The sequence below is a fragment of the Emys orbicularis genome, chromosome 10 (genome assembly GCF_028017835.1).
Source record: "Emys orbicularis isolate rEmyOrb1 chromosome 10, rEmyOrb1.hap1, whole genome shotgun sequence".
Classification (NCBI taxonomy): Eukaryota; Metazoa; Chordata; order Testudines; family Emydidae; genus Emys; species Emys orbicularis.
In genome coordinates, this window is record NC_088692.1 from 64,021,331 (window position 1) to 64,049,000 (window position 27,670).

The 27,670-nt window shown below is 39.6% G+C and overlaps 1 protein-coding gene across 1 annotated transcript in view; it reads right to left on the reverse strand.

Moving 5' to 3' along the window:
- MYZAP (myocardial zonula adherens protein) overlaps positions 1-27,670 on the reverse strand; it is a 92,648-nt gene that overhangs the window by 14,779 nt on the left and 50,199 nt on the right. Inside the window, exons 12-13 of the mRNA XM_065412707.1 lie at positions 8,649-8,732; positions 8,036-8,136 (exon numbers count right to left, since the gene is read on the reverse strand). Coding sequence (XP_065268779.1) covers positions 8,036-8,136; positions 8,649-8,732 — 185 coding nt within the window. The remainder of the gene's footprint in view (positions 1-8,035; positions 8,137-8,648; positions 8,733-27,670) is intronic.

A 27,670-nucleotide genomic window follows, 5' to 3' on the forward strand; every position in this document is an offset into this window, starting at 1 on the left:
AGGGGAATCTTCCATTCACCTACTATTTTCTTGAACACTTTGATCAGCACTCATATAAGGTGCTTAGTATTTCACAGGATTGGTCCCTTTGTTTCTTATAGTAGTAGACTTTACTATGCTCCCCACTTTGGTTATTTTCCCAAGAGAGGGTGCTATCTAATAACAGCTGACAGAAGGCGATAGTCTGTTTTCCATCATGTCTGAAGTCAAATGCAATTTATTCCTCAATAGTATAAGAACAGTTGCTATGCAATTCAGTATTGTTTGTATGGTAAACATCTTGGAACCTACAAGAAGATCCAATTATAACAAGAGCAAAAGAGAAGAAAATCCACTCTTCTGATAAATAAATTAGAATAAATGAGGTGACAGATGAGACAAGGATAGGAGAGAGGAATATTGCTCTTTATATAGGGAGATTAGGCTTTTAAGTAATTAGGCAATGTATCCAAAAGTATATTGTTTGACATATTACCGGTATACAAGTCATTGGGGACATTCCGATAGAGATAGATGTTTGCATGTGTGAATTTTTAATACTTCTGGAAGGTACCAGACTGAAGCTCTCTATCCACACGAAAGGATTTTGTGTGTGTGTGTGTGGGGGGGGGGGATGTATAGGAAAAAGGCTACAGCATTAAAGCCAGTCAACGTTTTTCAACTAAAAAGTTTTATCGGAAAAATGTGGATGCATCGAAATTTTTGATTTACCAACTGGGAAGTTCTAAAAAAATAAAAAAGCATCTTAATTTAAATTGATATTTCAAAGCAAAACTAAAAATGTTAAATTTTGACTCAAAATGCCATTGACTTTTGGGTTTTGGAAACAAACATTTTAATTTTCCATTTTTATTTTTTTCTGGTATCTCCTACTTAAAAAATAGATGTTTCCATCCTCCTCTCTCCCCCCCCCCCCCCCGGTGGTGTATGTTCCTACACTGATGATGGTGAGATCTCCTGAACAGCCTATGGGCTTAGTAAAGGGCCAAATCCTACACTCCTAACTTTGTACACTTTTTAACCTGCCCATCCACTCATAAAAACTCCCAAATGTCAAATCAGGGACTTAACCCCCCTGCTCCCCCCAAAAAACCCAATCCCCCACTCAGAAAATCCTGGAATTCTTCATGAAAGCTTAGAAGCATTTAAACCTCCATATATTAACAAGATTTTATTAGTGCATTTTGGCAATTTACAGGAAAACCAGAGTCCAAGTCTGAGAGGCACCCCAAAGCTATAAAAAATGCCCATATAAAAGTACATCTAAGAAGGTATTAGCTAAGCTATAACACTTTGCTTTCTTAAGATGAGTTCTGTAAACTAATAACATTGCTCATCATTGATTAGTCCCTGGTTCTAATCTTTGCTATTGCTTGCATATTTATAAGACTTTTTTGATGCAGTCAACATATTATTTGCTTCATTTAAAATATGTTTTTAGAAGACAATATACACATTAATATGTCTGATTAATAATGGAAATTTAAGTTATAAAAAATGGGCCAATTTATTCTAGTGGTATAACTCCAGTGATGTCAATGGAGCATCATCCCTGAGTACTTGGGAATCTATCTTCATCTGCCCTCGGTTTAGACAACAGAATGGACAGTCATTTTTAGAACAGTTTTTTTTAATGTTTGTTTTTTGAGGGAGAAGGGACCACTATGCCAGTTGTTGTGTATCCAAAACAAGTCTACAGTTCTCTTTTCTTTAATTAAGAGCCTCATCTACTTGATACTTAGCTCAAAGAGCAGTTTTCAGTCCTAAACAAGGGAGTGATTTCCTGTTCTCAAGAGTACATCTGCCAAAGGAAACATTAACAAGAAAGTCCAAGAGCCAAACAAATCACTTTCAAATTCATACATGTTTTGCACCTAGAAGGGTTTGTAGGATAAGTTGTTTCTATGATTTTTATGGTAAACTTATGTTTTATTCTAATTAGTGTTGAGACACTAGAGTTTAAAAATTCATATAAAATACACAATATTTATTGCAGTTTATCCTTTTTCAAATCCTACATACCGTAGATATTAAAATGTACAATGTAACTATTATTTATACAGTGTATAGGCAAACTGAATCCCCAAATGCTTTTCTGAGTTAAATACAAGAAAGCTGACAACATGGTTTAAATTACAAAAGAATATGGGGTATGAGCACTGTTTTGTGATCTAAATCAAATGATATAATTTACTCTTACATATTCAATGCACTTTATGGGACCTAGCTACAAGGATCTCATTGACTATTCCAGAAACCCCCTAATTTCCAGTGTTGTAAGACACATTTATCCAAACCAGTGTTGACAAACAGGATATTGAAATATGAAAACACTTTTACAGTTTGACTTAGGTATATATACTCAAAGGCCAGAAGGACCCACTGATCATCTAGTTTGACCTCCTGACAGTGGAACTATGCTGATTTACACCAGCTGATGATCTGACCCTAAAGCTTTAACTGTTCTCTGAGTAACAAACTTTTTTCCCCTCTCCCTCCTTCGTCATCAAGACCACACAGTATCCATCAATCAAGTCTGAACAAAATTCAATTATAAAATCCTTGTCTGTTCTTTTAGTCAGTGATTTCTATGCAGCATATCAGATATCAAGATGTCCTTAACTAGTACATAGTTTCTTCAGTCCTTCTCATTTGGTTTAGAAATTAATCCATATTTCAAATTATTCTATAAATCATAATATATTTTTAAGAGGAAACTTCTACAAGGAAGACCCAAGATCCAGTTGCTCTGAAGCAAGCCCAGTGCAGTTTCACAGTCAGAGTGGTTGATTTTTTGCTTTACTCAGAGTTAATGAGGCCTCTATGACACTTTCAGAAGAGATTCCATTTAACCCTTTGAAAGCATAATGAATTTCCTTTTGATATTTATAATAAAATACAGCCCAACGTTTCCCCCATTCTCTCACAATCTCCAAGCAAATGCCATTTGCTGAGAAACTCCCCAAAATGACTGTTGTTTCTGAACCTTTGCCTATGTAACTAACTGCATTGGGCTCCATTATGACTTAGGGGGGAAAAGCTTAACATCTTTTGTAACCATGCACCTTTCACCCATCTTTTAATTCAGTCTTCATCCAGCCACCTGAAGTTTAAAGATTGCTCCCATATAATAAACCAGCCTCATCACATGATCAAGATAAACTGCTTGTGGAGCCATCTTGCCATGTAAGATGTCAAGAGATGCTTGTGTAATGAACTGTGGCTGCGTACCCATGAGGACACCAGAATCACAAGTGGGATTCCATTAAAAAATCTTCAGCATCAAGATCACAGGCATCTATCACTTGAACAAAGTTCAAACAATGAGGGCCTATCGACACTTGAAACACTACAGCGACATAGCTGCAGCGCTGTAGTATTTCAGTGTAGGCACTACCTGTGCGGATGGGAGGGGTTCTCCCATAGGCGATCCACTTCCCTGAGAGGCAATAACTGAATTCCATCAGCCTAGCACTGTCTACACCGGGGTTAGGTCGACTTAAATACATCTCTCAGGGGCGTGGATTTTTCATACCCCTGAGCGACTTAGCTGGGTCAACTTAACTTTTTAGTGTAAATCAGGCTAAGTTATAGTCTGAATGGTTGCTGCTATCAGCCACCAGAGGGAGTCATGATCACATGCACTAGGCAAGCATACCATATATGCATTGGGTATACAAAAATCAACCACCATCAGAAGAGTTCTGTGTAGCTCGAAAGCTTGTCTTTCGCCAACCAAAGTTGGTCCAGTATAAGATATTGCCTCACCCACCTTGTCCCTCACTATCATCTCTGGCACATATTAATGTATTTGAAGATGCTGCCAATAGTTTCACTTCTCATTTATAAATTCTGATAAACTTCAAACTGGCTGTAAAATGGTGGAATCCCAGTTCAGCCAGCTTAGTCTCTCAGAAACCACCAGGGCACCAAGACTCAGGCACCATAGTGTAATTCAAGGAAAGATCCTCCACACAAGGTTAAAACAACAGTTACCACTGATGTCAGGGTGTGAGTAGTTTCAGTGTACTTGCTACCTGGTCACAAGACAATTCCTCTGGTTTGCAGTATAAAAATAGCTCCTCATTTCAGGGGTCTATAGAAAGTAACCCATTTTAATCAAAAGTAGGGAGCCTTGTCCTCAGGCCCTTTCCCAGTGGAGCAATTTCTATGCCTTTTCACTAGGAGAAAGATTTATCCCTTCACTGGTATTAATGCAGAATCAGTATTTTAGGATTTTTTTTTAAAATGAAACATTTAAGAGCTACTTCTATGGTAGCACAGATTATAATAAAACACTTTAGATAAGCAGATACTATACAGATCTTCATCCAACTGTATTTGAAGTAATTTACACATTCCTTGATTTTTTTGGGTGGCGGGGGTGGGGGAGGAAACAAACAAACAAATACTTACTTTGAATTTTGAAGGTAGTATAATACTGAACTTTGCTTTTTAGAAAATGAACATTTTCAGTGTTCAGAAGTTGAAGTCCAGGTTCACTAGGCCCTAACTCTGCAGATTCACACACACAGTGAGATCTACTGTGCATATGAACTTGCAGAATTGGTGCCTTAGCTGATATTCCATTCCATTGCTTTGGACTCTTCGAACAATTAATGTTTCTGCAAGTGTTCCAAACTATCCACACCAATGCAGACACTTGTGATTCTGTCCTGGAAAATGTGCTATTTTATTTGCCAGTTACAAAGTGCAATTTCAAGACAAACTTCTCTAACAAGCATCCAAAAACATGAAAAACTTGGGAGTAAGCAAGGCATTTATTAGATGTAGATTATTGATCATTTTAATTAAAAACACGATCTCTTACTTTGTTTCTACAGCTGGTGCCGAAGTTTAAAATCTTGGGTTAAGGTTGGGGAACACATTCATATTGTGAGAAACCCTGAGGCATGCCTAGTGTCCTCCAGTAATAATATGAAATGCTAGAGCAACATTAAGTAACAGTACATTTTTTAAAATAAATGCAGCTGTGACTAATATAAAGTTACTCTTTTTAAAAACTCATTTTAATAAAACCATAAGAAAACGTTTAAAAATAAAATTAGCATTATTTTTTAAACTCTGGGATTATAAACAAGATGTGAAAAATCATCCCTGTATTCAAATACTCACATGTAGAGTAGATGGAGTAATTTCTGCTGGCACATGGAAGTTGGGCATGAGATGTTAAGCCAAATTTTTAAGAAATAGGCTTCTGAATCAAAATCACATAATAGAATAATGCAGCTACTGCCCTTTGAAGGCAAAATTCTGCTCTGTAGTTATCCATTCCTCTTTCCAGGGCAAAATGGACCAAGAACAAATCCAAATCCAAATGTAGGGCCTTGACTACAGGACTTGGTCCTGATTCTACAAACATTTATCACTGAATATAATTGCTTACAGCTAACTGTAGTACAAACCGAGGTCTCAGTCCAACAAAGCAGTGAAGCTTTAGTACTTACTACTGAGTAGTAAGCAATATGTTCACTAGCAAGTGTTTGTAGGATCATGTTCTTTGATAGTTACCTAAGGTACACAGCTCCGCTGTAAACATTCTGCAAAAGAATGTTGGATACTAGTGCACCTTTTTTGGGCAAACAGAGCCCTTAGGACTGTAACAGGTGATCCATCCAAGAAGAAAAGAGGTGGCTTGCAAATCAATGCCCTTTTACAGGAGAATTATAGATTATATTAGATTGAAAATAAAATAAATTACAGTTTCATTTTACAGAAAGAATTACAACACACAATCAGAAAAACTATACAGCTGTACAACAGTCTCTCCTTCAATGTGTTTGAAATATGACAAATTGCACTATACAGCTTCCTCTCAAGAAGCAATACATATTGCATTTTCACGCTGCTCTTCTTCCACAACCCCATGCAAAACACTGTCGTCAGTAGCAACTTCAGATATGGAGCTACTAAAAAGCTGCACACAGAAAATGTTGAGCAAAACTCTCGGCTGCTGGTCTTCTCTGTGGCTGCTTAGCTTAATTCTTATAAGCTGCAAAAGGCACTTGCTTATTTGTCAGGAATGCATTGACTTGTGTGTTTAAGATGTACTATTCTTCACAGTAAACTCCAGGACTCTCTTGAATGGGGTGTATGTCCTCACAGGTCTTGAAGTTTCAGGAGACCTTCTGCTGTCGATGTTTGTACTACTAAGAGATGAGAAAGACATTTTAACTGTCAAAGTCTGTGGTGTTCAATTTGTTTTGCTTGACATGTCATTTTGCGCAGCTAGACTGTAAACTTCACTGCAAAGAACTTGTGTCTCGAAGGTTCTTTTTGATACTGGCTCTAGAAGCTGTAATGCACGTTAGATACATGCCAGATATCTTTTTAAATGTCACGAAGAACTCTTGATAATCTTATGCCAGATACTAGCAAGTTTGAGATGTGAGCATCAACAAATCACATATTAGACTATATAGCAACACAGGTGCTCTAATTTAGCATGCTTGAGTCTCCCTAAAGCCATAAAAACTAATAACATGGAATTAAAAAATAAAATTGACTGTAAAATGTTTCATAAAAACTAAACTAGGTAGATGTCACGGATAAGTTTCAAGAATGGGAGAAATCTGATAGCTATGCAAAGGCTGCTTTGAGATCTAAAGGGGCCCCAAGAAGCACCACAAAGAAGGGTTTGTCAGCTTCATGGTGCCATTAAATTATGCTCTAGGCTCAAAGTTGTCAAACAAATTGAAAAACGGACATGGTAGTTTTTATATTAGGAGGGCAAATTATATTATACAAGATAATTTACTGATTTCATGTGCCTACCTGCATTCCTCAAAATTAAATATTTATTTTGCAGGGCTGTTAAAATGGATTAATGTACTGCTGGGTGTTTTAAAAATGGCAAAGCTATTGGGGTTTATTGTTCATGGACAATTATTACTTTTTATTTTAAGTGAGTTTTGAGCAAGTTTTATCCCCCTCCTAATGCAAGTGCACAGAGCCTTGGTTATAGCAGAACAAACATGGTTCCACTGAAGCATGTAAGAGAGAGAGTGTAGCCCATACAAATGGGCTGTGAAGACACCCTTTCCCTCAAAGCAAAGAAAGCAGTTTAGGTAAAGGCTCAGAAGATAAAACATAACTACGCAGATCCACTGGCCAGTCCCCATGTAGGGCTGGGAGCATGTACAATAACTACAGCAGCCTTAAAAGGAGCTCTACTGCCACTACTCAACCTTTAGAAGGAGTCACCACTTTTTCCTCCCACCCCTGAAGCTTGTATTAGTCAGGCTTGGAACAGGATTCACCTAGTTACACACACGTAGTTCAACAGTTAATATGTTAATAGTTATATTGTAATAGCTTTCAGAGGCGCTCTTACAGCAAACAGTGGTCAACAATACGTTATTTCCTATATTAGGTTCCTGTAGTATTTCAGATAATATCTAGCAATTTTAAGCAAACACTGACTTTTTAAAATAGTGATGGACCATGTATGTTTTGAACACACAACATTAGCCTAATTTGAATTATGGATCAGCCAAATTCCAGTACTGCCCAACATACTAGGTACTTTATGCAACCCAACTGAAGTGCTAAAGTTCTGCTGCTATGTTCTGCTGCACTCACAGTAGGAAAACTTGAATGCTATTTTTCCTATAGGTCACAAGAACAATTCTTTGATATCCCCCAAAAGGTGGAACTCTAGGGGTCTAGGTTTAACTCCCTGCTCATTTCAACCTTTTGTGGTTAAATACTCCAGGAGTCTCTACCATGCTCCATCATTTAAAGGAAAGAAACATGTTTGTTGTAGGTGTCAGAAATTAAGTCAATGGTAAATATCATTTCTATGCTGCACACCACTCTGTATGCCATGAAGAAAAAGATCATTAAATAAAAGTACGTTAACTATTAGACTGCGGATAAGTTCTTGAGAAATTACTGTTGGTAGAGATATAAACTATTGTTCCAAATCCACATGCTGTTTTAATGGATAGGTTTATTGACAGAGTGATTTTCTGCAGAGAACCCTTTCCAGTAAATTAGTTGAAGCTCTGAATACCTGGATGGAAGATCACATCCTACTCCGATCTCTCTTGTTTCTACATTAGTCCTTGGCTGGGTTTCCATTAAGTAGTCCAACCTGTCTTGTAATTCTTTATTCTGGAAAAGAAGGATTTTCTGCATGACCTTTCAAGTTGCATTTTCCGAGAAGACAAATAAGTTTAAATGATTTCAGCTCATTAACATTGTATTCTCTCTTTTAATTAATAAAGTCCAGTATAAGGCTTTCTTCATCAACATTCTAAAAATATTATTTAGAATACACAAAATTTATTTATTTTTGGAAAATAAAGTTACTGTGACTGTAAAACATAAGTCAATCAATGACGTTCATATAGAATGCTAGATTTTTTTAATGTCTCTATAGTGTAAATGCATAACTATGTTACAGAAGTTCAACATGAATGTGAAGATTATTTGTTTATTACATGCATTCATGATGATCCTGATGTCACAACTATTTCTGTTTCCATATTCAAGACCAGTTACTACATACAGTGAATTTACATAAAGAAAATATCAGACCGCATGGTTCTAACTTTAACAGTTCTTGTAAATCACATCAAAACAATTTTAACCCTTAAAAGAGTAAAGCTAATTTAAGTCCTTACCTCGCATTCTAGGAAAGAGATTTTTTCTAGAAGCTGCATTATAAACAATTCCTTTTGCATGATCTTTTTCTTTAGTATTTCGATCTGTGAATGAAAAAAATAAGGAAGATCTTAAGGCAGAGGTAAAAAAAAAAAAAAGACTTTATTCCATAAACAGAAACCAAAAGTCATTGGATTTCAGTGTGCAGCCAATATTGTACTTTCTGTTCTAGAATGTGTATATATTCCAAAACAGTCTGAATTCAAAAGAGTCAGCTTGGATGGTTTATACCATGATCACAGACGTGCACTAACATGGCTTATGGAAGATGCCATGATCATACATGTGTACTAACATGGCTTCTGACACTTCATGCATTTTTAGAATATGGAAGGTAAACAAAAGTTTTCAAGTAACAACTAGCTGATATAAAAATATGTAACAAAATAAAACAGGAACTCCATTACAGGGTTCAGAGGACTCTGCTCTCAGGGGTTTTGAACTCACCCAAAACTTTTATTATATGGTTGCTAATCTCTTGCCCTTTATTTGGCATAGCATGCAAATTAAAATATTTCTATATGAAAACGTTTATATTTCATAGTTGGGGAAAAAACTCATTACCAACAATTGCTTGTCAGATTGATGATAAAATAACAATAAGAGGCCACCTCAATAGTAATGTGACATTTTCTGTGCTCTGTAGGGAACATTAACATTGATATAGTGTTAATAACTTAAGATTCTCCCTTTCATTAGGGCAACCTTTCAATTTGTGCAAACTTGTCCTAAAGCTAATTTACCCAGCTACAAGAGGATCTCCCTGGAGTAGTGGGATCCTTGCATATTCTACAGCCACTGTAGCAATTTTTATCACACGTTCCTCCCAGCCACCACTGCAATGGATGTGGCCAGAGAAAGATGGGCATGGCCAGGATGCCACAGAGCTCCCCAGTTGCAGTACCAGTCCCTTGGGGTCATTGGTAGCTGGCTCAAGGCTGTTCTTAAACTGGGGGGCTGGTTCGGCTCAAGTAGCCTCTGAAAGCCTCTATTGTCCCCCCTTTTGTCTCTCTGCCAAGTTGTGCTGATGCTGCTTGCCTGCAGCTGAGGTTCTGGCCCAATATGTGCATTTCTGTCTCTTGTGAAGGAGTATTTTAAGAAACCTGTTGACTGATTGCTTAAGTGAGTTCCACTGAAGTTGATCTGAATGTTGTTTAGAACAGAACACTAGTAAACTACTCCATTTTGTGTTTTGAGCTGACAAGATTGAAGAGATGAGCACTGAAGGCTTTGCAAAAGTACATTCTAAAAATCTAAAGGAGAAAAAGGAACGCAGCTTGTTGTGCGTGTGTGAATATGAACTGAATGATGTAGTTTCAGGCACGAGAGAGACACAGCATCAAGAGTGACAGAAGATAGCCCAGGTTACAACCTACGTTACAAAAACTACACTTTTCAAGAACAGTTTCAGGTTAACTAGTTGTGCCACTACAGTGGACCTGTCATAGCCTTAAAACATTGTTTTAAAACCATTCATGATACGGCTAAACCATGCTAGCCGTGATGGTTGTTAGTACACAGTTTCTGTAGTATAGGCTAGTACAAAGAGGGAATTTTGGAGAGAGGCCTGAGAGGAGCAGCAATGGACATTTTCCAGTATTTACTACATGTATGTAAGAAGTGATACCTGAACACTGTACACAGAGTGCTGCAATGCAAAACCAGTGCTACATTCAAAGTATATGAATTACTTTGTTGCTCCAGATTTGTATGTTGTATTAAAGGGCCATTGTCTAGACTTTAGGCCTGAAATTTAGGTTATTAGTAATACACTAATATGTATTAGTAATAAATGACTTAATATACGAGACTGTATCCCTTGAAGAACAAAATGACACTACTTAGTTATTCATCCTATTAACAAATAAATATTTTAAAATTAGTTTTTAAGTTATTAGTGATATTTTCTAAACTGTTTAAGGATTCCTTAATGGTCTGGATGAAGGGACGCTGACAAGTTTTATGTTACTAGAACCATTCCCCTATATTATTAAAACTGAAATTTCTTTTAAATCTAGTTTTTTTATTTGCTATATATACCTTTGTTTACTTAATTTTTTTTCCAGCACGGATAATAATAATGAAGTCAGATTAACTTTTAGGTAAAGCTGGTAGAAATTTTTCAACGAAAAGATTTTTGAGTGAAAAACAAACAAAAAATAATTAGTGAAATTTTTTCACGGGCTCTGCTTTCAGCTTCTGAATACTGTAATGTTTTGCTTCCACTGCCTGGAAATACTTAACAACCTTTTCTAGTGGTTTTCTGAAAGGTCACATTTCTGTTTACATCCCAACTATATTTTGGAATTTGAGTCAATGGTGCCCCTCTAATATAAAATACAATTGTTGGCATAAATATAGCTTTTAATCTAAAAAGAATATATTTTAAAGGCTGCAAGTCATGTCCTATGTGCAGCAAAAGGGCTGAAAGCCAATAGCATTTACTGGATTCTGCAATCTGTATGAAGCTAAGTCACGTCAGGACTTAAACAATTAAGTTCCAGTCCACCTTTACTGAATAATCAACCACTTAAAAAATCAAAAGATCACATTAACAACTGGAATCTGGTTTCACTGAAGTCAGGATGAATTTTGATGTTGGATTTCCATGGAAGCAGAATCAGACATCAAGTTAGACTTTTAGCAAACCTAGGCCCCATTCCTGCCTACTTCTGCATGTAGTATGTCCTCCTGCTCATGGAGTGCCCCATTGACATAAGTGATTTTACTGTTAACCATAGATGCTGGAATACAACATATGAAAAAAAGTCATGCATCCAGATTCTTCTTTAGACCTGCTATACTAGTATACAACCTAGCACTGCGCAGATGAAGGAAGGGGAATGCTACAGGACCTGCCGCACAGCAAAACTGGATATGCCATAGCACAAAAACCTAAACATTTCCCCCCACACACAATTAAATTCAATAGTTTGGGCTGTGAGCCAAGAAAAATTACATAAATACCTATAACTATGTTGCCATAAGAAAATTATAAAAATACCCATGAGTAATAAAAATAGGTATTTTCTATAAAATTCTCATTAAACTAAATGGATTTTACCCTGTCAGATTGCTGAATGGCCGTGACCTTTACATATAATTTTTTTAAGGAAAAAAAAGTAAAAAACTATTTATTCATAGAAGTGCAGTAAAGTTTTATTTTATTTAATTAAATTTAAAAAACAGCCAATCAGAAGGCAACGGAAGTTCCAAATAATTCAATTTCCCACTTATAACTGTCACTGTGGTACACTGGAGAGATAGGGTGTTTGAGGTAATATCATTAGCATGCATCAGAGTAAAACAATTTCCAAAAGCCTGGCCAGCTTTCTCTCTCTTTCTTGATTTCATCTTTTTGTCCCCTTTTTAAAATTATTTTTTATTAAACTGTTTTTTGCAATGAAATACACCTTTCTATGTAAAACTCTCTAACATATCTGAAAATAATCAATAAAAAAAGTTTCAGAGAAAGAAGAAAAGAATCTGAAAAATTCAATTTAAATATTAAATACAATGACCATCACTTTCACAAAATATCCATTGCAAACCAATATAAAAAAAAAAAAAATCAATGAGTGCAAAAAACCCCAAAACAGTTCTAAAGAGAAAGACCTGGAAAAGGTTAGAGTCAAACACAGATGAACAAAAACAAAAACAAAAATGCAAAGAACTTAAAGCATAAGATTTGTGAAGACAATAATAAAAAGAAGTACAGCCACCATGGGTATTTATCTTAATAAAAGTGATGTGTCTAATTTGTATTTTTAATAATTTACTTTCAATAAATTTGTCATAAAAAGAGATGCCAATTCAGTTATTATTGAAAAAAAGGCAAGAGTAAATTCCATACTGTAAATTTTTCAACTAAATGATAATGATAAAATACATAGCAGTGAAGAAATGCTATGATCAACTCATCCATTTCTTTGCAAATAGGGGGTTTATTTTCAGTTCAAGCTGGTGCTCCTTCATCTGTCTTTCACTTTAAATAGCAGATTCTTCTCTGGCTAAAATATAGTTCCATTAGCATTGTCATTTAAAACTAGAATTTAAGTGATCTTTTCAGCTTTCATATCTTCATAGAAAAGTAATGTTTATAGCACCTGCAGACACTTGACAGCTATTGATCCTGGTCTTTAATTACTGCTGTGTCTAACACTATAATTATAATTATAGTTCAGCCAGCATTTTTATTATAAGTGGGTTTAGTCTTTTCACAGTTTTGAAAGTGGAATATATGGTGGTATTTGGCATTAATATTCTGTTCCCCTGCCATGCACAGAAGGAAATCATTTTGGTATCAGAGATCTGTATGTGTAGCGAGAGCAGAGGTTCAGCTTGAAACCAAGTACAGCTGTGTAATCAGAGGACAATTTTACCCTTACTGAGGCAGATCCTGTTACTGGAGATATTATACAGTAGTCGGTGCCAAGTCTGATTTTTAAATTAATTTGGAAAACAAATGTTTTTATTTAGAGTAGTAATCTAATTAGACACCAATAAACATTTTTGAAAGCGAACTAGGGCCTTACATCTTTAACTTTTCATAACAGCTTATCTTACTGGTTTACATAGAGTGATTATAATTCAAAAGCTTTATACCATGAAAGATAAAATTGAGCAAAGAAGCTGGTTCAGTATCACAGTCAGGTACAAGTAGATGTAGTCTGATTAAAATGGAATCAATGTATATATTCATACATATTCCACATCTATTCAGAGTTAACACTGTATATACAGAGCTGAATGATCTGAAAATGGTCTAGGGAGATTATATCTAGAATTAAAAGGAACATATTGAAATCCAGAATGGAACATCAAAATGGAAAGCTTGATGGACTCTTCCACCTCTCCCCAACATGGTATTCTATGATTTGGCATCAGATTTACTGCATTTGTGGTCCAACGCAGGAGCCACTAATGGCTCTGGAGACTGAGCTAAACACACCAACAGCAACATATCTTGGCTCATTTTAACATGGCTTTATGGCTACAGTTAAATTCTATTAATCCTTTTTTTTCAGTTCCTTTGGAGGACTGTGCTAAAATTGTAGATGAGTAAGTATACAAGTGTACAAGAAAAGCAAAGATTCCTATGGCCTAAAAGCATATTTGTTTATATCAGTAAAAACAATATGGGGTAAGATCAATAGAGGATCTGATTGGACCATGTGGATTACACTTGCAGTGAGTTGTTACACAAAATACCTAATTCCTCAAATCCTAGAACACTGATATTTTATATATTATATATAAGTAACACTTAACTCAATCCAAGATTTTAGCTATGTTGACTAAAATGATCCTAATCCAGTAGGGGCGAAATACACCCACAGACGTCTCTCCACGGTGCAGGGAGGAGGACAGAGGTGCAGAGGGACTTTGCACCCCTAAATGTGGCAGAGCTATTCTCTGTGCCAAATGCACAGAGGCCAGCATGGAGGATGAGCAGGAATGGAGCCAGTGAGCTTGCAGTTATTCTGACCCTTTGAAGGGGACAGTCAGGGTCTTGGCAACTGCTGCAGTCCAGGACCTGGAGGAGCCACGGCCACCACAAAGGGGCTACAGAGCTGCTGAAGCCTTGTCCATGAGCTGATAGTGGATTTAGACCTCCACATCCCCTGGGTAGAATTCTCCATGCGGGCCTGGTCTACACTATGACTTTAATTCGGATTTAGCAGCAGTAAATCGAATTAACCCTGCACCCGTCCACACAACGAAGCCATTTATTTCGAAATAAAGGGCTCTTAAAATCGATTTCTGTACTCCACCCCGACGAGCGGAGTAGCGCCAAAATCGATATTGTCATTTCGAATTAGGGTTAGTGTGGCCGCAATTCGATGGTATTGGCCTCCGGGAGCTGTCCCACAGTGCACCATTGTGACCGCTCTGGACAGCAATCTGAACTCGGATGTACTGGCCAGGTAGACAGGAAAAGCCCCGCGAACATTTGAATTTAATTTCCTGTTTGCCCAGCATGGAGAGCACAGGTGACCACAGATAGCTCAGCTCATCAGCACAGGTAACCATGCAGGCCGATAATCGAAAAAGAGCACCAGCATGGACCGTACAGGAGGTACTGGATCTGATCGCTATATGGGGAGAGGATTCAGTGCTAGCAGAACTTCGTTCGAAAAGACGAAATGCCAAAACTTTTGAAAAAAATCTCCAAGGGCATGATGGAGAGAGGCCACAATAGGGACTCAGATCAGTGCCGCGTGAAAGTCAAGGAGCTCAGACAAGCCTATCAAAAAACAAAGGAGGCAAACGGTCGCTCCGGGTCAGAGCCGCGGACATGCCGCTTCTACGCCGAGCTGCATGCAGTTCTAGGGGGGGCCGCCACCACTACCCCACCTCTAACCGTGGATTCCGAGGCGGGGATAATCTCATCAGCTACACCTGAGGATTCTGCGGACGGGGAAGAGGAGGAGGAGGAGGAAGAGGAGGACGAGCTTGCGGAGAGCACCCAGCACTCCATTCTCCCCAACAGCCAGGATCTTTTTCTCAGCCTGACTGAAGTACCCTCCCAACCCAGTATCCAAGACCATGACCCCATGGAAGGGACCTCAGGTGAGTTTACCTTTTAAAATATAAAACTTGTTTTAAAAGCAAGCATTTTTTAATGATTACTTTGCCCTGAGGACTTGGGATGCATTTGTGGCCAGTACAGCTACTGGAAAAGTCTGTTAACGTGTCTGGGGATGGAGCGGAAATCCTCCAGGGACATCTCCATGAAGCTCTCCTGGAGGTACTCCAAAAGCCTTGCCACAAGGTTTCTGGGCAGTGCAGCCTTATTCCGTCCTCCATGGTAGGACACTTGACCACTCCATGCTTGCAGCAAGTAATCTGGTATCATTGCATGACAAAGCCTGGCAGCGTATGGTCCCGGTGTTTGCTGGCATTCAAGCAATATCCGTTCTTTATCTCGCTGTGTAATCCTCAGGAGAGTGATATCGCTCATGGTAACCTGGTTGAAATACGGGAATTTAATTAAGGGGACAGAGGTGGCCGTTCCTACTGGGCTGTTTGCCTGTGGCTGAAAAGAAATCCTTCCCTGCAGTTAGCCAAGCGCGGGGGGGTGGGGGGGTGGGGAATTGTCCCTGAGCTTTTCGCGTTTGGCTAGCAGGGATCTTCCCTGTTACCAGCCACGCGGTGGGGGGAGGGGTACAGCGATCATCCCAGATAATTCATGGCGGGAGGGGGGAGGCGGGGGGGGGGTTAGTTTGGTTTCTGCAGGGATCTTCCCTGATACCAGCCACGCGGTGGGGGGGGAGGGATAAAGCGATCATCCCAGAGAATTGGATGGGGGGGGGTTTAGTTTGTTTTCTGCTGCTGAAGGTTAACAGGAAAACCGCAGCATTCAACGGGCTTTGCTTGGTATGTGGGAAAGGAGGGCGCAGAAGCCGAAAGACAATGGCTTACCATGGCCGCATGCAAGCTGAATTCTGTTGCCCGGACCTGCGTCTGTGATCTCTAACACCAAAGCCACAGGCACTCAATATTAAGATGGAAAATGCGACCTTGTACTGAAATCACATGTGCTATGTAACATGAATAGTGTTGTTCACCATGAAAGAGTATAAGCATTGTTCTGTAAAATGTATCATTTTAAAAACTTCTCTCCTTTTTTTCAACCCTCCCTCCAGCAGCTGCAAATTTTTCAAGCCTCCCTCCTCCGTCCCGAAGGCTCTCTCAGATAAGGCGGTGGAGAAAGAGGACGCGAGACGAGATGTTCACGGAAATAATGGAATGCACCCGCAATGAAAGAGCTCATTTGAATGAGTGGAAGGACACGGTATCTAAATTTAGGAAAGATGCCAGTGAACGTGAGGTCATGAGGGACGCTCGAGATGAGAGGTGGCAGGCTGCAACGCTGGGGCTGCTGCGTGATCAAACGGACATGCTCCGGCGTCTGGTGGAGTTTCAGGAACGGCAGCAGGATAACAGACTGCCGCTGCAGCCGCTGTATAACCTCCCTCCCCCCTCACCATGTTCAACATCCTCCTCACCCAGACGTGTAAGAACGCGAGGGGGGGGCGGGGGAGAGGCTCCGTGCACCCTCCCACTCCACCCCAGTGGACAGCCCAACCAAAAGGCTGTCATTATATTGAGTTTTTTCAGTGGCCTTTTACTTCCCTCCTATCCTCCTCCCAAACCTCACCCAGATTACCTTGTCGGTTCTCTCCCTATGTTTATAAATCAATTAATAAAGAATACATGACTTTTAAACGATAGTGACTTTATTTCCTTTGAAAGCAAGCTGGGGGAAGGGGGAGGGTGGGTTCCTTACAGAGAATGAGTCAATAAAGGGGGCGGGTTTTCATGAAGGAGAAACAAACAGAAATTTCACACTGTAGCCTGGCCAGTCATGAAACTGGTTTTCAAAGCTTCTCTGATGCACAGCGCTTCCTGGTGTGCTCTTCTAATCGCCCTGGTGTCTGGCTGCGTGTAATCAGCAGCCAGGCGATTTGCCTCAGCTTCCCACCCCGCCATAAAGGTCTCCCCCTTACTTTCACAGAGATTGTGGAGCACACAGCAAGCAGAAATAACAATGGGGATATTGGTTTGGCTGAGGTCTGAGCAAGTCAGTAACGATCGCCAGCGACCTTTTAAACGGCCAAATGCACATTCTACCACCATTCTGCACTTGCTCAGCCTGTAGTTGAACAGCTCCTGACTCCTGTCCAGGCTGCCTGTGTATGGCTTCATGAGCCATGTCATTAAGGGGTAGGCTGGGTCCCCAAGAATAACTATTGGCATTTCAACATCCCCAACGGTTATTTTCTGGTCCGGGAAGTACGTCCCTTGCTGCAGCCGTTTAAACAGATTAGTGTTCCTGAAGACGCGAGCGTCATGAACCCTTCCCGGCCAGCCCACGTTGATGTTGGTGAAACGTCCCTTGTGATCCACAAGTGCTTGCAGCACCATTGAAAAGTACCCCTTGCGGTTTATGTACTGGGTACCCTGGTGCTCCGGTGCCAAGATAGGGATATGGGTTCCATCTATCGCCCCACCACAGTTAGGGAATCCCATTGCAGCAAAGCCATCCACTATGACCAGCACATTTCCCAGAGTCACTACCTTTCGTAGCAGCAGCTCAGTGATTGCTTTGTCTACTTGCATCACAGCAGCCCCCACAGTAGATTTGCCCACTCCAAATTGATTCCCGACTGACCGGTAGCTGTCTGGCATTGCAAGCTTCCACAGGGCTATCGCCACTCGCTTCTCAACTGTGAGGGCTGCTCTCATCTTGGTATTCTGGCGCTTCAGGGCAGGGGAAAGCAAGTCACAAAGTTCCAAGAAAGTGCCCTTACGCATGCGAAAGTTTCGCAGCCACTGGGAATCGTCCCACACCTGCAACACTATGCGGTCCCACCAGTCTGTGCTTGTTTCCCGGGCCCAGAATCAGCGTTCCATGGCTATAACCTGCCCCATTAACAGCATGATCTCCAAAGCACCAGGTCCCGCGGTTTGATAGAATTCCATGTCCATATCCTCATCACTCTCGCCACCGCGCTGCCGTAGCCTACTCCTCGCCGTCTGGTTTTGCAGGTTCTGGTTCAGCATAAACTGCACGATAACGCACGAGGTGTTTACAATGTTCATGACTGCTGTCTTGAGCTGAGCGGGCTCCATGCTTGCCGTGGTATGGCGTCTGCACTGTTCACCCAGGAAAAAGGCGCGAAACGGTTGTCTGCCGTTGCTTCCCTGGAGAGGGGGGAGGATATACCCAGAACCACCCGCGACAATGTTTTTGGCCCCATCAGGCATTGGGATCTCAACCCAGAATTCCAATGGGCGGAGGAGACTGCGGGAACTATGGGATAGCTATGGGATAGCTACCCACAGTGCAATGCTCCAGAAATAAACGCTAGCCCCGGTACATGGACGCACACCACCGAATTAATGTGCTTAGTGTGGCCGCATACATTCGACTTTATACAATCTGTTTCCAAAATTCGAATTATATAAATTCGGATTAATCCCGTAGTGTAGACATACCCTAAGAGGCCATTCACTGCATCTTTGGATAAAAGGTGTTAAATTCCCACCCTATGGCCTTTCATGTTGGGAAAAGCCATTAAGAAGCAATCAAACCTGATTGTATAAAAGCTTTAGGGGACTATGATACCCCGATGAGGAGATGCTACATTTAAAAGGAAACATGGGAAAGGAAGCAACAACTTTGGATGAGTATAAAAGATATATTAAATAAAGCATTAAATTAAACACAATACGTAGGTACAGTACATTGACATAAGTAACATTGCATAAAGTGAAAATGTGATCTTCACTATGTGAGGAATGTAACAAGGATATTGGCTCAAATACGCACTCTTTCTGGTAAAATGTTTTTAAAATAACAGCAGTAATACTTCAATCTTCCATAGTGCTTTACATTTTGCAAAGAGCTAGGCAAACATTAACTCATGGAAACTAATCTAAAACACACACAACATCCGAACACACAGAAAAAGAAGGTATTTGGCATCAGCACTGGCAGCGTAAAACAGACACACAGTATGTGGGGCAAAAGACCAAAAAGCCATGAAGTCAGAGTCTTAGAGTAGGGATATCTTGCAGAAAGAAGTGGGTTTTAAGCAGCCTGTTCAGGGCATAGATGAATATGTATAGGGAGAGAAGGAGCATGACAAGTTAAAGATGATAATCAGGCTGAGAGCCTGACAGGAAGGATGGCAGAATTATCCACAATGAAAGGTGTGGGTGAGAAGTGTGGAGCAGTTTGGGACAAAAATAATCCTCAAACTCTTCTCAGACTCACTCCTGGATCCACTGCAATCTGGCTTCTATTCTCTGCACTCCACTGAAAGTGTTATCAACAAGGTCTAAAAGGACACCTTTCTGGCTAAGACTTGGAGCCTCTAATCCATTCTTATTCTTGATCTTTACTTAGCCTTCAGTACTGCTGGTCACTCCCTACTAGACATCCTGTCCCCCCAGGTGGTTTTCATGGCATTGTCCTCTCACCATTCTCCTCCTCCTTCTCTGACTGTTATTCCGGTATATCCCATAGCCCCTCTCTGGGGGAGCCCCAGAGGGCTCTAACCTAGCACTTGACACTATTCCCTTTACACCTTCTCTCAGCTGTTCTTATCTTTTCTCACAGGTTCCACAAACATCTCTACACAGAGTCACAACTGTTCCTCTCTTCAGACCCATACTAGCCCATCAAGCATATCTGACTATTTCTCCAACACTGTTATTTGTATTACAGTAGAGCCTAGAGATTCTAATCAGAGCTCAAAGCCTCATTGATGTGCATCCCCTAAAACATTCTGGATGGCTAGTCATCAGCTCAACTTTAATATGGCCTCTCTAAAGCCCTTTCTTCTTCTTCTCAATGCTCGCCATCTTATCTCATTTTCTGTTGTCATTGACCACACGCCCATCCTCCCTGTCCTGCAACGTCAAGGTCATCTTTAACTCTCAAGCTCTCACCACACATCCAGATCATCATCAAATCTTGTATTGTGTCTCTCCACAACGCTTAGAAAATCCAACCCTTCCATTTCATCCCATCATTGAAGATGCTTGACCATGCTCTTCTCTCTCACCTTAGATACAATGACTCCTCAAATTCCCTTCCTTGCTAAAACAGACTGTCAATCCTCTCTTTGAAAAATTGTTCCCCTGACTTCTCCTGGCCTAGGCACTCAAGTTTAAACCTTTCACTTTTTGCTTCAAGGCTCTACCAAACTTCACCCTGGACTACATCTTGGAACTCTTTCATGTCAACAAAGATGCTGGTTTTGACATCTACTTAATTTCTTTTGCCCTCTCCTGTCCTCTTCTATACTGCCCTCTGTGCATGGAACAAACTCTCAAAGTAAGTGCATCAGGCTCTCACTCTCTCCTCTTCCCAATGTCTTTCACAGACCCACTCTATCTGAAGCTCCAAACAAGGTTGAGAATATTTTAAAAGAAACAATCTAATACAACTCCTTCCCCTGGGTCTCCCAGAGCGCCCTGTCTGTACTGAAAAGTTAATATTAGTTTTATACAATTCGATCTTGAGATGGTGAGAGACATCTGAGAGGAAATAGCCAGAAATGTAAGGTTAATGGTGGAAAATTTGATTTGGGCATCATCAGCATAAAGCTAGGTATCTGAACCCATGAGAGTGAATAAGATCATTAAAAGGAGAAGTGAAAGCAAAGAACATTGCCCTGGGACAAAGATGTGGGGAAGGAGCAGAAGAAGATCTGCAAAAAGAAATGTTGAAGGAGTTAACAGTGAGGTTAGAGGAGAATCAAAAGAGTACAAAGCAATAAAAAGCCAAGGAAATGAGAATGACAAAAAAAAATATTTAAGAGAATGATAAAATCATGTCAATCTTTGCCTTTTTTAAAAAGGGACTATGTAAATGGCACAACTTTTACATTTTTTTTTTGGCTAAATATAATCCATTTCAGAGCTGGAGGCTTGAACATGTGTATTGATTTATCAGGCTGGATTAGATCCAGCAGTTATTTAAATTCACCCAAGATTTACCACATGATGATATCATCCAGTTGAAGTTATTTCTCAGTACATCACATTGTACATTTACATGAGTATTGTATATTATAAAAGCCATTTATATTTTACTGTTCATCTGCCATTAGTGAATTTGACAGCAGTAACATGGTGATACATGACAAACAAAAATGGACAAACCGGTTATAAACATGATGAAACTTATTACATTACAAACACACAATGGACTAAACAATACAGGACCGACAAGACATTACAACATTGACTAGAATGCTCAGCCTTTGTCATCTTTTTAGGAAGACAGTTGCTGTACAGGAAAGACCAGATTTCATTCTAAGAGTCTGATGTTTCATTCAACTTTAATTTTTAAATAAGCCATGTTTATTGTATTCTAGGCATTAGAGCTGAGATTTTTTCAAGGGGCTCTATCAAAAATCAGTAAGAATGAGCATCTTATTCCCTCCAGACTCAGATAATATCTTATACTTTTTTTAACATCACCGTTTTAATTCTCTCTCTCTCTCTCTCTCTCTCTCTATATATATATATATCAGTAAAAACAGATTTAACATAGTTGTAGTAACAGATATTATTACTCAAACTAGGTTTAGTGTAAGTTATTGCACTAATTTAGAAAGTCCCTAGGATGTTGGACTGTATAGCTTCATTTCTTAGATTCACCTAGGAATTCCAAATGTTTATGATTCTCTGCCATTTCTGCTTTGCAGTTGCTCTTCTTAAGCCATGTTCCCATACTGCTTTTCTTTCTATGTGTGGGCTCCTTTGTTGAAAAATATATAGATGTTGTATCCCACACAAGTATAGAGTTTTGTTAATAAAAATACAGCATCCCAGTTTGGATGGTGACTCCACCTTCCATGTTTCAGTGCTGCTTCTTTTACAGTCTTAAAAGTATTTCCATATTAAAACTGGCGATACCATGTAATATGCCTGGAGTTTCTGAAATGTCTTGATTAAGCAGTTTTCAGCTGGTTATATAGCCTTTTTTGTCAAGATTCCTTCTCTTTTCCATTTGTTCAATATAATGTGTATCTTCATTATTCGGGGTAGGAGTCACTCCTTAACAGATGGTATACAAATATTCTCCCTTTCATGCCAATATCTGCTACAATAAAAAAAAAGGATATAGCTTCTTTTTCTTATGCCTGGCCGCCACTTATTTTCCAATGAATCTGAGACTAAATGTGGAGAACAGCTCGTGTGCCATGACCTGGAGACAGTTCAATTCAGTAGGTTAGGGGAATGTCATTCTAAATTTCTATTCTGTAGATAATTTCTTGCCAAGGAAAAAAACCAATTATTTCCCCTTTAAATCTCTCTCTTTCCCAAAATGCTCAGTTTCAAATTTCAAATTCATTCCTCTCAGTGATGAAATGCTTTATTATGTCTAATAAAGTCCCTTGTGTAATGAAAAGGTGATCTTGTTTTTACAGCATAATAATCAAAAGCAAAGGAAAGAAACTTCAGATCTTTTAAATTTCACCAGGTTGAAATTTCGCACATTGTCACTCAGTGTTTGTTTTAAAAAACTAAAAATAATTTGATTTAAATTTTTATGTTTCATTTTAAGTTCTTTTAAGTTGTTGTTTTTCGTAACTTTAAGTCCCTGAATGAGGTTTTTTGGGGGATGGAGGCAATTACATCTATCCTCCACCAATACAAGAGAAGGAAAAGATCACTTTAAAGAGCAAGATTTCACCCAGGTCCCTTAGACACCTGTTTCAGTTTTTAAGTAGACAAAAAAAGTGAGACAAAGGTTTGGCAGCAACACCATTACCAGGTCAGAAGCACTGCTATCATCTTGCCTCAGGTCTCATACGTTTGCATCTGCGTGCCCAGTTCTGTGTCATCTTATTGGTGGCTGATCTCTCCAGTGAAAGTGTTTTGAAGAAAATATTTCTGCCCACTTCAATGTGACAGTTCTGCCTAAGAGTTTCATCACCTTTGACCTTTCTTTCACTGCATTCAGGAGCCCTGTCTGGCTAATAACCAAGTGGTTTCTTTAAGATGTATACACAGGAGAGCAAGAAACAGACTATTGATAAGAGTCTCTCAATTTTCCCATATTAATGCTCACTTCGATGTATTCACCGAGATCCAGATGATCCACCTTCTCTGACAGTCTGTCTCCTTTCACTTCTTCTCCTAAAAGCACCTGCACTGTAAACTTCCTAAAGTTGGTACAATTTCTTTTTTAAAATACGAATATGCCATGTCGAATATGCCATGAATCTCAATGTCACCAAACATTGAGATTCTCCACCTGCCATGGTGGTGGGGTCTTTCACATGTAGCCATTGGCATGGTAAGTAAAAAGGAAGTACAGTGTATTGTGTGAGGGGGCAGGGCCAGAGGACTATAGGAAAGTAGTGAGAAACAGGTATATTAGCCCCAGGCTAAACAAATCCCTGTTACCATGGTAAGCAAATGGTAGTTGCTCCAGATTAATCAAGACACCTGGGGCCAATTAAGATATTTCTAGAAAGCAGTGGAGACAGCTAGGTTGATTGGGACACCTAAAGCCAATCAAGGGCTGACTTGAACTAGTTAAATGCCTCCCAGCTGTAGGAGGAAGCTGTGCTGCTGGAGAAACTGGGCAGGACAAACCCTATCAGGCACAAGGAAAGAGGCCCTGAAGTAAGGGTGAAGTAGATGTTGAGGAAGTGGGGGCTGCTGTGGGGAAGTGGCCCAGGGAATTGTACTTGTCCTGTTTCAAAAAGTCAGCTACAAATAGCTACTACTATTAGGGTCCTAGGCTGGATCCTGGAGTAGAGGGTGGCCCCGGGCTCCCCCCACTCTCCCTGATTAATCACAGAGACTGAGAGACAACAGAGACTGTATGAGGGAGGGTTGCTTCTTCCCACCTCCCTTGCTGGCTTATGATGAAAGTGGCTCAGTAGGCTGTGACCCTTCTCCCTAGAGAGAGAGAAGGACTACATGGAGGGTTACAGTGAGCCTCTGAGGCTAGTGTAATCTGCCTGGAAATGTGGGACCCACTGAGACAAGGTTGGAGGTTTGTCACAATTGGGAACACATTTATTTAACAAGTAAGTTCTGCTTTGAGAAAATCTGTCAGTGTTAAATCATCTGCAATTCTTCCCTACTTATAACACCAGACTTTATTAATATGCAACAACAACAGCTGGCAAGAAAGTTCTCTAACCAACAATTATCTTTTTTGTGTCTCACACAGTAAAGAAACCCTATGAGTCTGCAAAATGGCTTTGTGTGGGATCAAATGCAAAGAGACGTTGAAGGTCACAGACTCCAGTAAACTTCCATTTCATCTCTAATTTAAACATTTATTTTCCTCTCGCAGTTTCTGTGCTTCTGTTTAATTTATGTCTTGAAACTACTAGTAGTTTGTCTAGCTCAAGCTGACCAAACTTTTACTAAAGCATGTAAGATGAGGGTTTATTTTAAGATAGGGAGAACTTTGGGGAAAACACTCTCTTGGCATGTCGAACACAGAAGGTTGATCTCGGGCTTGATCTTTGGTCCTATTGAAGGCAATGGCAAAACTACCATTGAATTCAATGCCAGCAAGACTGGGGCCTCTGTGAAGAGCAGGGTTTAATAGCAGTATTTTATGGGACTCCTTCTGCATCAACTCTTAGTCACTTTGTTCATCTTCCCTCACTGCTTTCCTACATCCATGCTTCACTTCTGACTGCTCCTTTTGGACATGTCTAGACTAGGGTTGACCACAACCTGCTAAAACTTTCTTTTAAATCTTGGACACTGTCTACACTTGTGTTTAAAAACATATTAGGGAAAGTGTACTAGCTAGCATGTTTCCTAATCTAGACAGCGCCTCCGTCAGCCCCTTCTAGTTTCATGCAACCCTTCACGCTTGTAGCATCCCCTTAATTATTGTTTGCCGAGTGCCCTCAGGCTCCTCTTACAACAGAACTGAAGATTTACCTATTATGTGGAGCACTCTAGCCATAAAAAATCCTTTCCAGTCAGTGCTTGCTCAGTTTTGGATGCTTCTCTCTCTTATTTATTTGGCACCTTCTACACGTGGGACACAGAATACACCTCTACCCCGATATAACGCGGCCTGATATAACATGAATGCGGATATAACACGGTAAAGCAGCGCTTTGGGGGGACAGATCTGCGCACTCCGGCAGATCAAAGCAAGTTCGATATAACGCGGTTTCACCTATAACGCAGTAAGATTTTTTGGCTCTCAAGGACAGCGTTATATCGGGGTAGAGGTGTCTATGGGATTTCACACAAACTCTTGGTACAAAGGTAAGGGCTAGCACAAAGCTGCCTCTATATAGGAATAACAATGGAGCTAGGCTGAAAAATTGTAAAAAGGAAATATCTTAACTTTTTCATACAGGAAAATCTTATGGCAGAGGGAACAAGAATTGGGGAAAATAGGAAAAGAAATTGGGTAGAGGGGTCTAAGTTTTGATATTTGCTTCTCAAGGTCCCTCAAATCCTGGTGTGAACAGTGAAAACAGATCCCCACAGGGTTGATAGGTCTGGTGGGAAGACTGCACTCCAACTTTGGGGCACCCGGTACCAGACCTATCTCCTATTAGAACCTAGAGGAATTGGATCAGGCAGAGATGAGGCACTATCTGGCTGACTACGCTGTACAGTCTCCTGGGATCTAACAATCATCCAGTTGGGATGGTGCCATATTAAGATGCTTCTATGGCCCCCATTACCATAGTGTCTGAGCGCCTGACAAACTTTATTGTATTCATCCTCACAGCACCCCGGTGATACTGTCATAATAAAGATGTTCAATTCAGACCTCAACTATCCCTCATTTTAAAGGACACCATTCATCTTAACCTCTCGCCACTTATATTCCACACAGATTTGTTGCGCCTTCACTTTTACTGCTGAAAATAATTTATATCAGAATAAATAAAAAAACTGAGTTTATAGTGTTCTTTACACTGAAAGAATGAATCTCATAGCATTTAAGTCTATATTTGGGTGCTGAGATGTAACAAAAGCTTATTCTGTAGTCAAGCAAGCAGATGCTTACCTGAGCTTCTAACTTAACTCTATAGATTAAAGCTTCTTGTTAAAAAGAACATATTTTCCTTCACCTGATAGAAGCATTGTTGATATTTCAACAATCCATCTAATTTAGATACCACATATTGCTGTTCTGGGGTTCCTAGAGTAACCTGTTTTCTTAAAGTCATGCCACAGTGATATCAAATTGCATTATAAAATAGTTTCCTAATTGTAAAATACTTTATCACTCTTTTTCAATGATACTACTTAAATGGATGTTATCATTCTTCATAAGATGAACACATCCCTATAAACAGTAGGATGGGTTTTTGTTTTTGAATAGAGACGAGCCATGAATGTACTGCAATAATGACTAAAAGTACTTTAATAAATTTTACCTCCCCAAGTTACTAGCTATTTCCTTTTCCATTATCTAAATATTTTAAAAGACTAACAGAAGGGGCAGTTCTGGGTATACTCTGTTGAACACATTTTCTGAACCTTACCTAACTATGGAGCTCTAAAATCTCCCATATTTAGGAGATACATTAAGTATGTTTGACATCATTTAATTTACTTCCAAACCAGTGGTGCCACAGTCGTCTTAGACACCATTTCCATGGTGTCCATTTCTTCAACGCCCCACCAAAAGCAGAAATATTGGTGCTGACATCTCAGGTATGTCAGCAGCACTGATTCGCTTACACAATGAATCCACTCCAAGAAATTCTGTTTGAAGCTTTGATTTCAGAATGGACATAAAAGCATGACATCTATTGTGCTTTATCTATAGGTAAATCAAGTATTTAAAGGGGGTACACAAGCAACTGGGTGGGAACATTAACACCCACCTCTTCCCCATTATGGACTGTTCCTTTTTTGCAGCAGCTCTAGTTTCTATTATATATAAGACTGCTTTACTCTAGCCTTTTGAATAAATACAACCATTTGAATACAGTAATAATAATAAAAAAAAGCAGGCTGACATGAATTTAGATGTAGCCTGAAACACAGTACTTCAGAATGCCTGGGAAAGTATAAATTAACCCATATCCTTATGCAGTTAAGGAAACAGGGCTCCCAAACCTATTGCAGAATCCATTAAGAACTGCAGAAAGTGGAGAATACAGCTCTAATTGTGCTCTGGGATGTGCACAGAACCCTGACTGTAATAGAACTCTATGTGGGCACAGCAATCCACACACACAGAGCTCATTGTAAGTTCAGGACCCAAGCTTGTATCTGGCATTATCTGATCTGATGAGGGATGACCAATCAAACTCCTGCCTTGGGAATGCCAAAAACTGTTAGTGGTGAAAAAGAAGAAACAAGTAAGGGAAATTGGTTCACCTTAAAAGAAAATGAAAAAGAAGAAGGTGCCACTGAAAAGGTCCATGTGAAGCTCATGATGAAACTGATTAACAAAGATGCCAATAGTTTCTTGTAGTTTTACATTCCTTATGGCTGT